The 15,238-nt window shown below is 41.5% G+C and overlaps 2 protein-coding genes across 2 annotated transcripts; one reads left to right on the top strand and one right to left on the bottom strand.

The window, feature by feature from the left end:
- Positions 1-781: 781 nt before the first annotated feature.
- Positions 782-1,162, bottom strand: syce3 (synaptonemal complex central element protein 3). The gene is made up of 2 exons (XM_027025717.2): positions 1,054-1,162; positions 782-963 (listed from the first exon to the last, which is right to left on the bottom strand). Exons 1-2 carry the CDS (start codon positions 1,160-1,162, stop codon positions 782-784), a joined length of 291 nt encoding a protein of 96 aa, XP_026881518.1.
- Positions 1,163-3,360: 2,198 nt separating this feature from the next.
- Positions 3,361-5,506, top strand: foxi3b (forkhead box I3b). The gene is made up of 2 exons (XM_027025744.2): positions 3,361-4,128; positions 4,296-5,506. Exons 1-2 carry the CDS (start codon positions 3,537-3,539, stop codon positions 4,865-4,867), a joined length of 1,164 nt encoding a protein of 387 aa, XP_026881545.2. The 5' UTR covers positions 3,361-3,536; the 3' UTR covers positions 4,868-5,506.
- Positions 5,507-15,238: the final 9,732 nt, after the last annotated feature.

Below are 15,238 nucleotides of genomic sequence, written 5' to 3'. Positions count from 1 at the left end.
CATACCTGTACAGATATAATACAGATATTTGTTTAAGGTATGTGATGTCCAGATTAGAGATTTTCTGGAAACTAGATTCACAGCATTTAGCAATGTATTAAATATGTCCATAATTAATATGCCTATTATTGTTTACATCTTTATAAAGTCTCAGGTATTTAATTATTGTTTCTTCCCCAAATCAGTAAACCAGACAACGAATAGTGATGCTGTTTATCTATTGCCAGCAGAAGATTAACATGTGAAAGAACCAGGTCAGTTTTGCATTTCCTTTTCACACCTTCCAACTGATGCAAAGTCTCAGAAACGGACTCCAGTTGTACAATTATGTAATCCAGATCAAAAGAGCTGCTGTGCTCTTCCATTTTCTCCATCTATAAGAGACCATAAAAACAGATACATTCAAATTAATAGCCCAAGGTGATGCACACACCTTGCTCATAAAATATTATTCCTCACGCTGCATCATCTACACCGTTCAAATGTGCCTCCCCCATATGTTTATGCTATATTATCCACACTCTCTTATACATATCAGTCTTATGGTACAAAATATTAAGTGCAAGCATATAAAATGCAAATACGCGGCCAACTATGGAATGCACCATGATGAGCTCTGAGACCAATGACTGGTTCACTGCACTCTTGTTTTAATTATTTATTTATTTATTTATTTTTTACCTTTATATCATCAAGAAGCTACAATTCATCATGCCAAGGGGAAAAAAAACACAGTAATCAGCTTTTACATTGACTATACAGTGTATACAGAATAGATCATCTAGTCTTGGGTTGACTTCTGGTCAACAATCTTAGAAAGGGCGTCTAAATTGTCCTTTTCTGCGGAGCCGCTGATTACAGATTTACACAGAAGGTACTCATCTTCCAGTCTCTTGAGGGATTTCGTAAGCTGTGGAACGGTACGCAGTACGACCATATCGTATGCCATCCACGTCAAATCCACTATGAGCAGATAAGAAACCGGCTGTTAAAGACCAACTGAGACCAGCTACATGGCTAATGCTAAAGTTGAACCAGCTTGTCTAACATTACCTGCAATACTCTCCACTCGTTCAGTCATTCTATCCAAGTCTTTGCTGAGCTGTAAATTTTCCCGATCAAAATCCTCACGCAGCTCGCCCGACGAAGCGCTGTCAACCATCTACAAACCAACAGACGCTGTGGCTGACCAGGGAGGCGAAGCTCCTCTTCTGAGGCGGTTTGGCGGTTGTCTGACCGTTAGTTAGCCGCCTCAGTAGCTATTTGACCTAGCTTGCTAATATGCTGGCTTTTCAAATACAACCAAATGAGCCAGCTAATCCTTATTTATTATTAAGTAATGTATATTTCCACAGTCCAGTCAATAAGAAGTATAAAACACGACCACCACACATTTTAGTTCGCTAGCTACCTACCAAACTAACTGGCCGCTTTAATTTAAATTTTAATTTAGCTCCGCATTGTTTCAAACGATTTATGGTAACTTCGAGCCACACATGAACCATTAAATATGAAACCACATTACCTTTGCCGAACCTTTGTGTACTGCCGCTAATGTCTCAGTAATTAAAAGCGTTTGTGCATGTAAGTTTTTCCAAGGTGAATTAAGCTAATAGCTAAGCTAACTGTTCGCGGCGGCGCACGAGAGGCGTTCCGAGGAGCACGCGCCTTCTTCTCGCGACACGGAGCCGAGGCTGGCTATCAATTTGTAAGGGTTTATAGTATATTATGAAAAATTAAAAAATGTTCATGTCATTATGCAACATGCTGTTGTGTCATTCAATAACATGCAAATTAAGAAATGTAAGACATTATTTGGAGGTCAGATGTTTATCCAGACTGAGAACCCTGCCCTCCAAATGTAAAAGGGTCGGGTAGCTTGACACAATTTACTGACTTGCTGTAGGGACTATGACGCTTTATATTCAACTGTTGACTAAGATTAATCATTACTGCATAAACAAGAAACTAAAAAAAGGGCCAAGTTCCTCCTTTAGTCTATTTCAATAACACCGCGGCTAAGCCGTCTATAAGTCCTGCTGGCTATCACTTAATTACTCCGAGGGCAAAAAGGTTTCTGTGACTTTACTATCTCCTGCAATCACCAACTAGATATTTTCAGCGTTTCTGCAGTATTAAGCAGGTACGAAAACCTTGTCCAAGGAGGCGGTCCCCCCTGCTGGTCAATACTGTGCCAAGCCCGCATCTCTCTGGAGAAAGTTTGGGATGTGTGCTGGGAAGAAGGCTGCACCCGATATGTCTACACCAGGTGAGCAGCTCTGCGGAAAGGAATACAGATACACTTCTGTATTCTGTATTATGTATTGGATTTTGTCTGATCTGGGCAAAAGGTCTTTATAACCAAGTTGTTGAAACTTGTAATATATGCTGACCGATCATATTTTAAAAGTAAAAATTATAAAAAGATTACGCAATAAAGTTCACGTGCACAGATGCGGTGGAAACAATCACTGTGCAACACTTCAGAATGCAGACCAGTAAAAAAAAAAAAAAACGCAAATTAGGCAAATGATATATAATTACAAAGGCAAATTCTAGAGCTAAATGCTGTGCTGTTCTTTTTCATGTCTTGCCATAAGAAGAAAATAACAGCCCTTCTGTTGGAGAATACCGTAAGTGATACTGGAGAATTAATTATAATAGAGTTAATCCAAAGTGAGAAAAAAGTACAGGAAGTATAGAAAGAAGAGTTTTTAGAAAAACATTAGAATTTTCTTTTAAAGGAATATTCCATTTTCCCCCCCCAGCTTATTCTCTATCTAGTGCATATGGGAGATTAACTTTAGACCATCCACTACAGATCAGCGTCAGTAGCTGTTAGGTTGCTATGGGTTTAGTTATTCCTTTAAGCATCTTGATAGGAATACTGATTGTGTATTTCTAGCTTTGCCACTGAAATAATTCCCAATGTTTCAGAGCTCAAATAAACTGCCTTATATATAATCTAATATGTTTCATCAAACACATGGGTGAATAAGTTTATTTGTATACTGTACAAGTTCATCTTTTTATTATTATTTTGCAGAACATTTCTTAATGTCAGAAAAAAGGGAAACTACTTATGTGCTTTGGGGCTTTTCATACTGAATCTTAACTACATATTCATATAATGATATGATCATAAAGCAAAATTCAAAAACCTGAAGTTTAAAATAAAGTTTTCATATCAGCGCCTCAAGCAGTGAAGAATTTCATGTCTTTGAACAGACAAAAGAATTAAAAAGAAAGGGAAAAAACTAGTAAGGGAAAGCAACCAATGAGAAGAGAGAAAGGCGGTACCACGTATGCGTAAATAAAACAGGTGGGACAGGTAATAGCAATGACAGAGTGCAAGGACAAACGATGGCAGAATAAGGACAAGCCAGAAGCAGGACCTCTTAGGTGGGAATAAGTCTTTAAGAGTAAGAACCGAGGAAGATTTCTGGACTGTAATATAGCAGAAGAACCAGCATATCGCATTCAGAGCCGCCTGACCTGTTTTATTCCAGAAAGGAGCACCGTATGAGGCACTCGTCATGACATCATACGAACAAAGTCAGTCTCCTACCCGATGCGGCCCTCAGTTCCCCAGCTTGGGACAGGAGCCTCCAGAGTTGAGCCTCTACAGTGACTGCTACTACCCTCCTCCGTCACTGCCGAGTCCGCAGAGGACCAACCCGTCCTCGTATGACCTTGGGGAATACGCCGCTTCGTCTCCCAACCCCTACCTGTGGTTTAACGGTACCGGGATCAGCAGTTCCCCATATCTGGGTGGAGCACCAGGCCCTGCAGGTGCCCCCTTTGTGCCTCAGCACTATGGCATGCAGAGGCCCTACCTAGGTCCGGGGGGCCCTAGTGGAGCTGGTGGAGAGCTGGGGTGGTTCTCCATGCCCTCGCAAGAAGATCTGATGAAGCTAGTCAGGCCTCCGTACTCATACTCGGCTCTTATTGCGATGGCGATCCATGGAGCCCCAGACCGGCGCCTGACTCTCAGTCAGATCTACCAGTACGTAGCAGATAACTTCCCTTTCTACAACAAGAGTAAAGCTGGCTGGCAGAACTCCATCCGTCACAACCTGTCATTGAATGACTGTTTCAAGAAGGTTCCTCGGGATGAAGACGACCCTGGTAAGAGTTTTTGTATATATTTGCCATTTTTAATCATTTTAAACGTTGAGGTACATGGTTTTTGGGGTTTTTTGTTTTTTTGGTTTTTTTTGGAAGTGTGAAGGCTGTTTTTGCTTAGTATCACATTAACAACAATTCATATAAATTCCTTTTCTCACATTCCAAAGGCAAGGGTAATTACTGGACCCTCGACCCAAACTGCGAAAAGATGTTCGACAATGGCAACTTCAGGCGCAAGAGGAAGAGAAAGTCAGACGGTCTCACAGGAGAGGCCGGCTCTGCCGCCCCTCTCGCCTCGGAGTCGGGGGATGGGAGCGGGAGGAGCCCTAAAAACTCAGCGACTGACATTTCAGCCTCTCCTGAGAAGGGCCTTTCTTCTCCGTCTGCGGGGCCCTCCCCTTGCCTGAGCAACTTCCTGACGGAGATGTCAGGTGTGGCGGCTGGGCCGGTGGAGATCGGAGGAGGAGGAGGAGACCCCATAAACCGCCCCCTTTCCCTCAGCCTGCCGGTGGAGGGGACGCAGAGGGCCCCCCAGGGCGCGGGCTTCAGCTCCTACTCCGCTGGTTCGGCCGTCTCTGATTGGGCATCTTCTCTTCCCCCCCCACCTCCCATCTCCCCCTCTGGTTCCCACTCTTCTCTGGGCTACAGCAGCGCTGCTCTCAACCAGTTCAGCGGGCACTTCTATAACGGGCTGAGCTCAGCTGGAGTTCTGTATCCCCGAGAAGGCACAGAGGTGTGAAGAGGACTGGACAGGAGTCAGCATTCTATAAAGAATAGACAACGAGTTGTACGGTGAACTCCAGCGAGAAACTGGTGAGGGGAAAAAAAACCAAAACAAAACATCCAACCGAAAAAAAAGGCCAAAAAACAAAACAAAACACAGTTTCGCACATACACATGCTTACTATCAGTGGACTGGTGTGGATGAACTGTGAGACGGTCCCGTGAGTGCGAGATTAGAGCAGATTCCCACAGGAACTGATAAGTCAGCACATGATATGCGTGACACTCCTAGAGGCCCTTTCCACCAGCAGGTCTGCTGCTGACATCATGCCATTCCACCCATGTCTCTTCACTGATCCTATCACCACGACTGCAAGCACCTGCAATAAAACTGAATGTGGCTTTAAAAACAAGCTCTGTAATTGGCAGAGTCGTTTTAGAGAAACTGTGTGTGGTGTAGGACTCATTCTACAACTAATTTGATACTGGCCGTTTTTTTTTTTTTTTTAGCTTATGTGTTGTTTGTTTGTTTAATTGAAAGTGATGATGTCTCTTGTCAGGGTAAAAGTGAACGTTGAACAGAATTTTATGTAACACCTTATGATTTTGTAAAATAAAGGAATTAATGTCCTGTTTCATTAAATGGTGACCATGATAATGATTTACTAAAGTGCATCTTTGCGGGAGAAGATAATTTATTTAAAGTGAGACAGCAGTCTTATACAGAATGACAGCACATTAGAAAAGCATCGCCCATATCACAATAACATCACATTAGAAAAATATCACAGTAACATGACATTAGAATGACGATCTTTAAGGAGGCAGGGAAAAACCTGCTTCTCCAGTCCTATGACAGTTTTCAGTCAGCATTATCTTCCAAGTGTCTCCAGATCAGAAAGGGTGCTGCTGACCCTGGGTATTTGGCAGTCAGGAATGATTAATAAAGCGTGACCGTGTGCTGTTACGAGAGACGCTGCCATTGCGCGAATTCAGATCCTGCACAGACAGGATACGCTACGTCTGTTTTTCCCACACCTTTTAAAGCATTATGCCATCTTAAAACTGAATCACAGCTCGAAAAGGTGACACTGCACTCTTAGGTACAGTATTGGTTTTAACCTGAATGAATATGAATAACTATTTTACCTATACAAGAATGCGCAAAGTAATGATTAAGTATGACAATTAAGCTTGAATTTTGAACAGAGTTAAACCTTGTGTGGTTGTGTGTGTGTGTGTGTGTGTGTGTGGTTGATTCAGACAAGGCCATGTGTTAAAGTCAATCACCATGAGGTGAGCAAAGGAAAAAAGCTCATAAATTATTAAATACAGAAAGAAAAAAAACTTCAATCACCTTAAACAGAAATTGTCCACGCCCTCCTTTTTAAAGCCCTCCAGGGAATGGGGGACAGTTAACTGAACATGCTTAATCATTAGTGTGATAAATGTATTGTGCTTCTTTATTTGAACTCTGTTACCCTGGTTTGCATATAACTGGAGCATTAGACATTGCAGCATTTAAAGCGTTTGTAAAATGGGTTATTCAAGTGACAGAAAGAAACCAAGATGATTATTATGATTATTTGATAAACTTCACCATGTCAATGTTCCACTGAAATTTGAAGATTTAATTGTTCAAGGTGCCCAAAAATATAGGCACAACAGATCACTTACATGAATACAGATCACTTACATGAAGATGACGTTGACATGCCCACAGACCTGGAAAAAAAACTGTTAAATTCAGAGCCAGGGTTTGCCAGAAACCGTCGCTGAAACTGACCTTGCTTCCTACAGGACCAAGAGACTACAACAGGGTTTAGCTGTAGCCTGTTTGATATTTCAACATAGTAACAGGCCGCACATTACATGTAGGCTAGCTGACAAAAACCCTGTCCAATCCAGGAAGGAGTTCAGAGGAAAAAAAACAAGCAGGCATCAGAGAAGCTGAGACTGGCCTAGTGCTGGCTGCACAAAGCAGGCAGCAGCTCTGATAACTTACAAACAGGGTAGAAGGGACACTCGACTGTGTGCTTGCCAGAAACGTCCCAAATGATGCAGTGTGCAGGTTTTCTGCTAGCGGAGGTGTACACAGTGACAAATGATGTTTGTGTTTGCTGCTTTTTCTGAGGTCAGTTTACTGACCTACTGATCCCTTCACTGAAAGTCTTTCATTTTGCATATGGAGTTTAAGGGAAATGTTTTTTTTTTTCAGTTTTGTTACTCCCGTGATGTTCTCGAATATGTCAGAGGTACTGGTTCCCTTTGACACGCTGCTCCGATCTACACTAGAAGAAACGTTCAGCCTTTCTTCTGCGTACAGAATCAACACCTACCTGCTGTGCAGAGAACACAATGCGTGGAAGATTACAAACCTTTTTTTTTACCTTGTGCCCCTTCTGTATAATACCTTAAGGATATTATTTATCCCTAAACACAGGCAGCACTTCTAATTCTAACTGAAGGGGGAAAAAAAAACTATCTAGATCATAGTGAAGTTTTGGCTCGGAGACCCCTGACTTGTTTTTGTAGTCAAAACCCTGGGGCAGTTGTACGAGCACTGCTCTAATTGTAAGGCGGTGGGTGTGGGCGGTGGGTGTGTGGGTGGGTGTGGGCATTTATGGGTGTGTGCTTTTACACCAGTCATGGACTCTTCTGAGTTGTGCGCACGATGAAGCGGACTAATCGTGAACTTTCACTGAGTTGTTGGGAGGGAAAAAAAGCCTTCTAAGTCTTTTTGACGCAACAGTAATCATGTGGATCTTCTCGATGGTTATTAGCTGGCAGTGCGCAAAGTTTTCTTCAAGAAACTGATCTGCACTAAGACTTCACATCGGATCATATAGCAACTGTTTTGCATAACAGTTCCTAACAAACCTGATACTTACAGGCAGAAAAGCAGGAGACTGATGTGGGAGTTGATTACTGTGGCTCCTGTTTAACTCCAAGCTACAAATGGAGATGATTATCTCGTGGCACTGTTCTGAGGGAAAAACAAGCGTTTTGGGGACATGGAAAGAGAAGAATAATATGGGTCTAGTCAAATGCGCTTGGCATCATAGTTGTTCTTTCCCTGTCTTTTTCTTTCTTGTCTTTTGTCTGCACACAAAGTGCCAACATCAGAGATTCCCCTTACACGTATGCCCGTCTTGCCCTGTCAGTCTTAATGAGACGCAGCTGAAAGGATGAGACATAACATGTGGCGTTCCGTTCCCGACACTAAATGTGCCAAAAGAAATAATGACTCAAACACACTGGTACAGATACAATTTTCAAAGAAAAGAATGAGCTTAGACTGCAAGCTGTAACCTATCAAAACTGTTTTGAAATAATGCAAATTTCCAACTGTTACTCATATATCTGTCATTCTTTTTTTTTTTGTTGTGTGATCCAAAAAATAAATAAGTGAGACAGTTTCACCCACTAAATGGGGAAGGTCCCTATTTTAATACATGTTTACATTTCATCCAGGCACAGTAGTTATTCCTTGAGCATAAGAAATGCTTTCTAATGCCACAGGGGTGGAGAAATATTGATCAACAGAATGGTATGATTAAATCTATAAATGTACAACTAGACCTGCTGCCTGTCGTGTGGCATGTGTAAACACACACACACACACACACACACACACACACGCACATACAAACTGACGAAGACTTTGGGAGGCAACTACATTTTGGCCTCAAACGTGTGTTCTGACCAGCAGACCAAAGAGTCAGCCCATAGGCATAGCAGCCAAAACACAGGTTTACCTTCCTGAGTGACAGTTTCTGACACGCACACACACACACACGCACATTAACAGAACACAAGCCATGGTGAAGAATGTGTAACGGCCTCGGTGGAGACGTTTACTTTACGTGATTTTAATCAGTACTTTCCAAGAAATCTCCAGCTCTCTTGTAATGACAACATGAATATTTTAAGAGATATAGTCAGATATAACTTAAATTTAGCAAAAACAAAGAGAGTAATTTGGTATATAAATATGCAAATAATATTAATAATTTTAAGACTTGCTAACTGGACGGTTCACCAAGATTCATGATAACATACAAAGTAAAGACTTGTGAGTGGAACAGGAGGATGTACTTACAGCATAAAGACAAAGAGTGACTGGCATCATGAAGACTTTGTATATATCAGTATATTTCTGAGACGTTCTTTCTAGTTTAATGGGCCATTACTGTAAAAGTAGTAATGTCATTGCCATTACATTGTTATTTTAAGGATTTTCACTTCATGGGAAGGTAAAAATATTTGAAGCATGCAGTTTACAAAATCCCAATATACAACTAACATTAATTTGAACTTATTAGTGTTTATTATTATTATTTATTATCGAACTTATTGTTATTTATTTGTAGTGTACAATTAATAGACTATAGTGTAGTAGACATCAAATGTTAATACACAGGATAAATTGTTTCTAATGTTGTATACATATGAAAGAATTACTTGATAGATTTAGTTTATTTATAAATAAACAAATTAACAATATATTAAACACATGCACTCGCACACAAACACACACACACACCACATATATATATATATATATATATATATATATATATATATATATAGAGAGAGAGAGAGAGAGAGAGAGAGAGAGATAGATAGATAGATAGATAGATAGATAGATAGACACACACACACACACACACACACACACACACACACACACACACAAAAAAAAAAAACCCCACAGGCACCACACAGTGTTTATGCATATACAGCTCTGGAAAAAATGAGTTTCTCTCTTTTTACTATTTATAGGTATGAGGAAAATTAAGATTTTTCTTTTTTTTTTCTGTCAACTATAGACTTACAAATTAAAACAAAATACATTTTCTCATTTAGAGCAAGTATTTGTAGAAAATGGCAACTGGTAAAAATAACAAACTAAGTAACTAACTAACTAAATAAATAATGTAAAGAAAACAGGTCAATATTGAATCAATACTAATGTTTTAACTTAGGAAAAGCTCAGAAATCAATATTTGATGGAATAACCCTGATTTTCAAGAACAGCTTTCACACTTCTGGGCATGTTCTCCACCAATCTTTCACACTTCTTGTTAAATAAGATTTGTTTGAGGTGATCACTCAGTCAGTTCTTCAAGAAGTACCCGGTCTTGCAGATTTCTCCTTTGTAACATACAAAGGATTTGGGCCTTTCTCTCACAGGGAGCTGCCCAGTGCTTGTGCAGTGTCTTGTAATAGGCAAAGCTAGACTACTGCAACTATTGTAATGCTTCATGAAAGACGAAACAATTCTCTGTCCTGGCTCCCAGACAGTGGAACGAATTTTGCTGTCCAGACAGCAGGGTCCCTTGCAGTCTTCAAACACAAACTGAAGACCCATCTATTTGTGAAATATTTAAATGACCACTGATCCTACTCCTATGTTGACTAACCGAAACTCCAGTACTTATTGTAGGGTATTGTTTATTGTTTATTGCACTGATTGTTGTCTGTTATGGAGTTTATATGTGTGTTGCACTTTTAGGCATCAGCAGTGATCCCTGTATTTCAACAGTTCATTAAAATCTTGTTCATTGGTATCTTGGTATCTAACCTACTGTACTGGCTAGGATGTGTATTATGAGTAAATGACAAGCACTTCTGTACGTCGCTCTGGATAAGAGTGCCAAATGCTAACACATGTAAATAAGTAGAATGGGACCAGTATGTAGTATACAGTATATACTGAGTACAGTATGCAGTATGTAGTATACAGTATGTAGTAGGCTATTTCGAATATAGCCAATGTGTTTGGATTCAGGAAACACTGGAATGGAATGACAGCCATACATGTAGAGATGCTGATTTAAGAATATAGAGAGAAAAAAATAAAATAATATATATATATATATATATATATATATATATATATATATATATATATATATGCAGTTTTCAAAAAGTTCATGACAGTACTCTTCTGGATGGAGGGAGATCTTGGATGTTGTTCCTGGGATCTGCTGGAGCTGTTCTTCCAGTTTGGGGGTCACAGCCCTTATTACTATAGGAATTCTCTGTGTGTGTGTGTGTTTGTGTGTTTGCAGATATACATCATATGATTACCCGATTACCCAGTTAAACAGCTGCTAAATTTTATTACATTTATGATCCAAGAGCTACAAGAAATAATTCTCAGTAAGGCATGTGTTGTTTAAACAATTTAGTCCAGTTATGATATTTCAAATAACAACAGGGAATTCCAAATAAACAATACAGTCAAAGGTATGTGAACACCAGACCCTCAGTCCTGTGGGAGCTTGGTAGACATTTCATTCCAAAGCCATGTGCATGAGTATGGAGGATGCTTCAGGACACAGTGGCCCTGCTCTGGGAGTCTGCATGCTCTCCCACTCCTGGGTTGAGCAGCTGTCGTGCCTGGACAATTCCACTGCAGTATAATAACCCTTACAGTTAACCGGGGTGCCCAGAACAGGGCAAACCTGTGGCAGGGGTGTTTAAAGTCACCGACCTTTCCAACATGACCCATTCTACTGCCAGTGTCTGTCTGTGGAGATGACATGACTGTCCTTAACTGTGTACACCTGTTCTCAGTGGGTGTGGGTGAAACACCTGAACTCAATCATTAGGAAGAGTGTCCATATATGTTTAACTATACAGTGTAAATTGGAATAGGAATATTTCACCAGGAACAGTTGGAATATGGACCATTCCCTTATTTCCAGCCATGTAGGCATAGTGACAATAAAGCTCAGTAAGGTTTTAATTATTTTAGCAGTGTCGAACATGGGCAGGTGGAAACATGCAATAGTTACTGTTGTTCAGAAGCTTCTTTGTGAGCAGAGATGCCCTTGACCCCTTTCAAACCCTCTTTTGGAGTTCCATTAGCACTTTATTTAGACAAGCCCTTGTACGTGTGCAGGAGGATCAACATCTGCAGTGCAAAACTATACTGTGGATCAGATGATGAAGTACAGGTGACATTCAGGTCACAGGTACATGCTGTGCAATGTTGACACCATAAACTCCAAACAGCCATGGCAGAGTCCATCAAGATGGAGAGGTAAGGCAGGGTGGAGCTCGGACTGGCCTGTCAGGAGCTCGACGAGAGCTAATTAAGTTCAAAACACCATTGAGATTTCTTGCTTTTTCCGAAACAAACACCGGTTTGTTTGCACAAGCCTATAAGAACATGATTTGCTCTGAATGACATCATCATGACAAAGGGGCAAATCACCCCAAAGCCAGAGTGACACCAAACAGCAACCACGCGCTGCAGTGTTGTGACTTAAACAGTACGGCTCTTTTAGCCGTGTTTACTAAACTCGGTTTGAGGACTCCAGGAAGAGAGATGACAGCAGAGACAGTGCTTTCAGTTCCAGCTCTGTTGTCTGTAAATATTCACACACGCTCCACAGCCATTAAGTGAGGAACTTACGTACAGTGACCAACCAACTTGAATTGCGATGGCTCACGGTCAACATAACCCCTGGCCCACCTCACTCCCTCACACACTCGTGCACCTGAGCATGCTCACTGGCCATTGTCCTTCGTGCTTTGTGGAGAAGAGATTCCGGCGATGCCCTCATACCCGTTAGAGGTCTAAAGACAAGAAAGAAAGGAGGTTTAAAGACAATGAGCAAAGAAGAGGAACTGAGGGATCGCATTCTTACCTTAAACCATGACACCAATTAAAGCAACTACGCCTTATTGTAAAGCTAGAAATGAATTATTATAACACACAACGAAATGACATTTTAAGACACTCCCAGAATATAGTAGCAGATTCTTTGGTTTTTTGATCGATAGCTAAACCAAACGATATCGCTCCGTTCCTGAAATGATCCATCACACAGGAGACCTGTTTGCACTTGTGGCCAAACCATTACCAAAAAAAAAATTTCAAGGTTAAATAGGACAAGGACTGGAAAGAAATATTTTTCCAACATCTGGAATTACGCCCGTTGCTTCCTTTTCATCCTCGGGTGATCTGCAGATCTTACGTTCGTCCGAGATTCTGCTGGATCTCCTCTGTTCCAATAGTCTATAGAGGTCTTCAGATGAAAAGCCAGGGAGAATATTCTTTGGGCTGAGCTAGCAAGCTATTCCTTGTCCCAAGGCGCCACGGAGGTCTGTCTAAATTGTCATCTCCCAGGGCTTTTATAGAATATTTAGGGGAAATAGTATTAGGAGACAACAAACACGCTTTACTGTGTTGGATCGTTCTGTTATTTCACCCTAAAATATTTGACATGTCAACATGGTGCAAACAAAGGGACACGACTGTTGAGCAGTGACTGGTGAGCCCAGAGAGTGCTGGCTGCTGGTGACACACACAGCCCGAGCTGTTTCATAACCAAATACAGAACTGCACACGCATTGCTGTGTGCCGGTAGCTGGCCATGTACTTCTGCTTCTGTTCACACTTCACATTTATTTAGAATATGTAATCTGAACAAATACATACATCAAACATATATTTATGGCATCAAACATGAGTGTGGGGCTACTTCTGATAAGAGGTGAGAGGTTGTCTCAGTGTCATAGCCTGAATCCCAGTATGCAAGATAGCCGAGTGAGTGATGCCTTTAAAATGCTCTATTATGAAAACTCTCCAGATAAGATGACGACTCGCAGACGGTTCGTTTTTGGAAGAGGGGACCGACAGCCTGACACTGGAATGTTTGTGCTGCACCTCCCTGTGGTTGGAGCCGTCAAGTCCGCGTGCAGCGTTATTTAGCTGTACTGTTAGAACTACTACACTGCCCACGACTTCGTGGTCAAACGCGATGTTGGATATTTCAGTGGTTATAAGCAACGCACAGGCGAGATGCACGAGAACACACGCACCCGTGCTCGTCTCCGTGCTAGGCATACACACTTCACAGCCGTTACGCCCAACAATGAATCGCCGATTGCAAATATCAGTTGCTGACATATTAATACACCAGCAAACAGAAACGTCCAGTGCGTTTTAGAAGCAATTTCAGATCCACGAAGCGAGTGGATAAAACCCAGCGAAGCAGCGTTTTACGGCCTGTACATTTGACGCGGTCCAGAGGTGTTTGCAGCCGCGCGTGCAGCAGGATCAAAAAGCCACCGGTGACATTTGATCTTGAGCAGAAGTTGAAATGTAAACGTTATGAGGAGAGGGCAGGAGATTTCAATTGTTGAGAATCACTGGACTATGACCTGGGTGCGTGGGGCCAGGGGTTTCCATAGCAACTACGGGCATAACATGCATAAATTTAATCAAATTAACCTATTAAGTCATGAAGTTGGAGTCAGGAACAATGTCTCCGGGGAATGTACTAACTAACATGTTTGAATAACAAAGCCAGTCTTTCGATCCAGATTGACTGCCGCTGGTATTACAAGGTAGAATACACGTTTATTTGTCAGTGTACAAAAGTGAGTGTTTGTAGGGAGATGTCTTCCAGAAATGCCCCATAACATATCAAATCTCTCACAACAGGGATCTTGCAACAAGACACGAAGATTGGTGCATCTCTGCAGGTACATTTCATTACTGATGCCCACCACTGAATTCCTGCACCATCTCCTGTGAAATGGCTCCAGAAAGCACGTCCAGAAAGCAGGTCCAGACAACACGGCCATTGACCTTTCAGATCTCACGGCTCTTCATGCCCCGTGTGGGAGCAAGTGTGCAGTGATGCATGCAGGTTAGGCCTGCTCATAGCCGTGCTGTGTGTTCCCAGCCCCGGGGGATGACCTAGTCGGTCCCACACGCCATCCTGTTCCCCCATTACTGTACATCAGCGGGTCCCTGCACAGGAGGGAAGAAGACAGATCGCAGGCTTCAGCAGAGACAGATGTGAAGGCGATGGTCCCCCCCCCCCCCCGAGATCCTCAAATGGATTGTTGCTGTTGGACATTTCTCAGGTCTCATACTTCATCCAGTCTCTGTGGAACAGACATGTAATCAGCAAAGAATTCAACATTGTAGGGCCATGCACAAGCTAAAGGCTGATTACGAAGAACTGCCTTCTAGTACCCGAATGTCTGATAAAAAGACATGAGTGAACAGTGTACAGAAGAACTGGGCATACACTGTGAGAAGTAGAGACAAGGCTGCCTATTATTAAGAAGAAGCTCTATGGTAGTACTATAAGAGACAGAATCAATGAAAGAGTCTGAAATTTTCAAGAAATGAAGATACAGTCCTGGACTGAATGAATCAAATTACCAAAGGAGGGACTGTGCTCCACTAAAACGTGATGCCATCCCATGAATATGAAAATGCTGAAAACTACAATTCAAAGCAATGTGAACGAAAACTAATTAGGTAAAGAGACATAAATCAGAGAGCAAAACAATTAGCAAAAGAGCTGAAGGAATTAATTAATATACATGTGAGGTCTTAAGCATAATATAC

Source organism: Electrophorus electricus, chromosome 12 (assembly GCF_013358815.1).
Source record: "Electrophorus electricus isolate fEleEle1 chromosome 12, fEleEle1.pri, whole genome shotgun sequence".
Classification (NCBI taxonomy): Eukaryota; Metazoa; Chordata; class Actinopteri; order Gymnotiformes; family Gymnotidae; genus Electrophorus; species Electrophorus electricus.
This window is presented reverse-complemented; position numbering and strand designations above follow the sequence as displayed.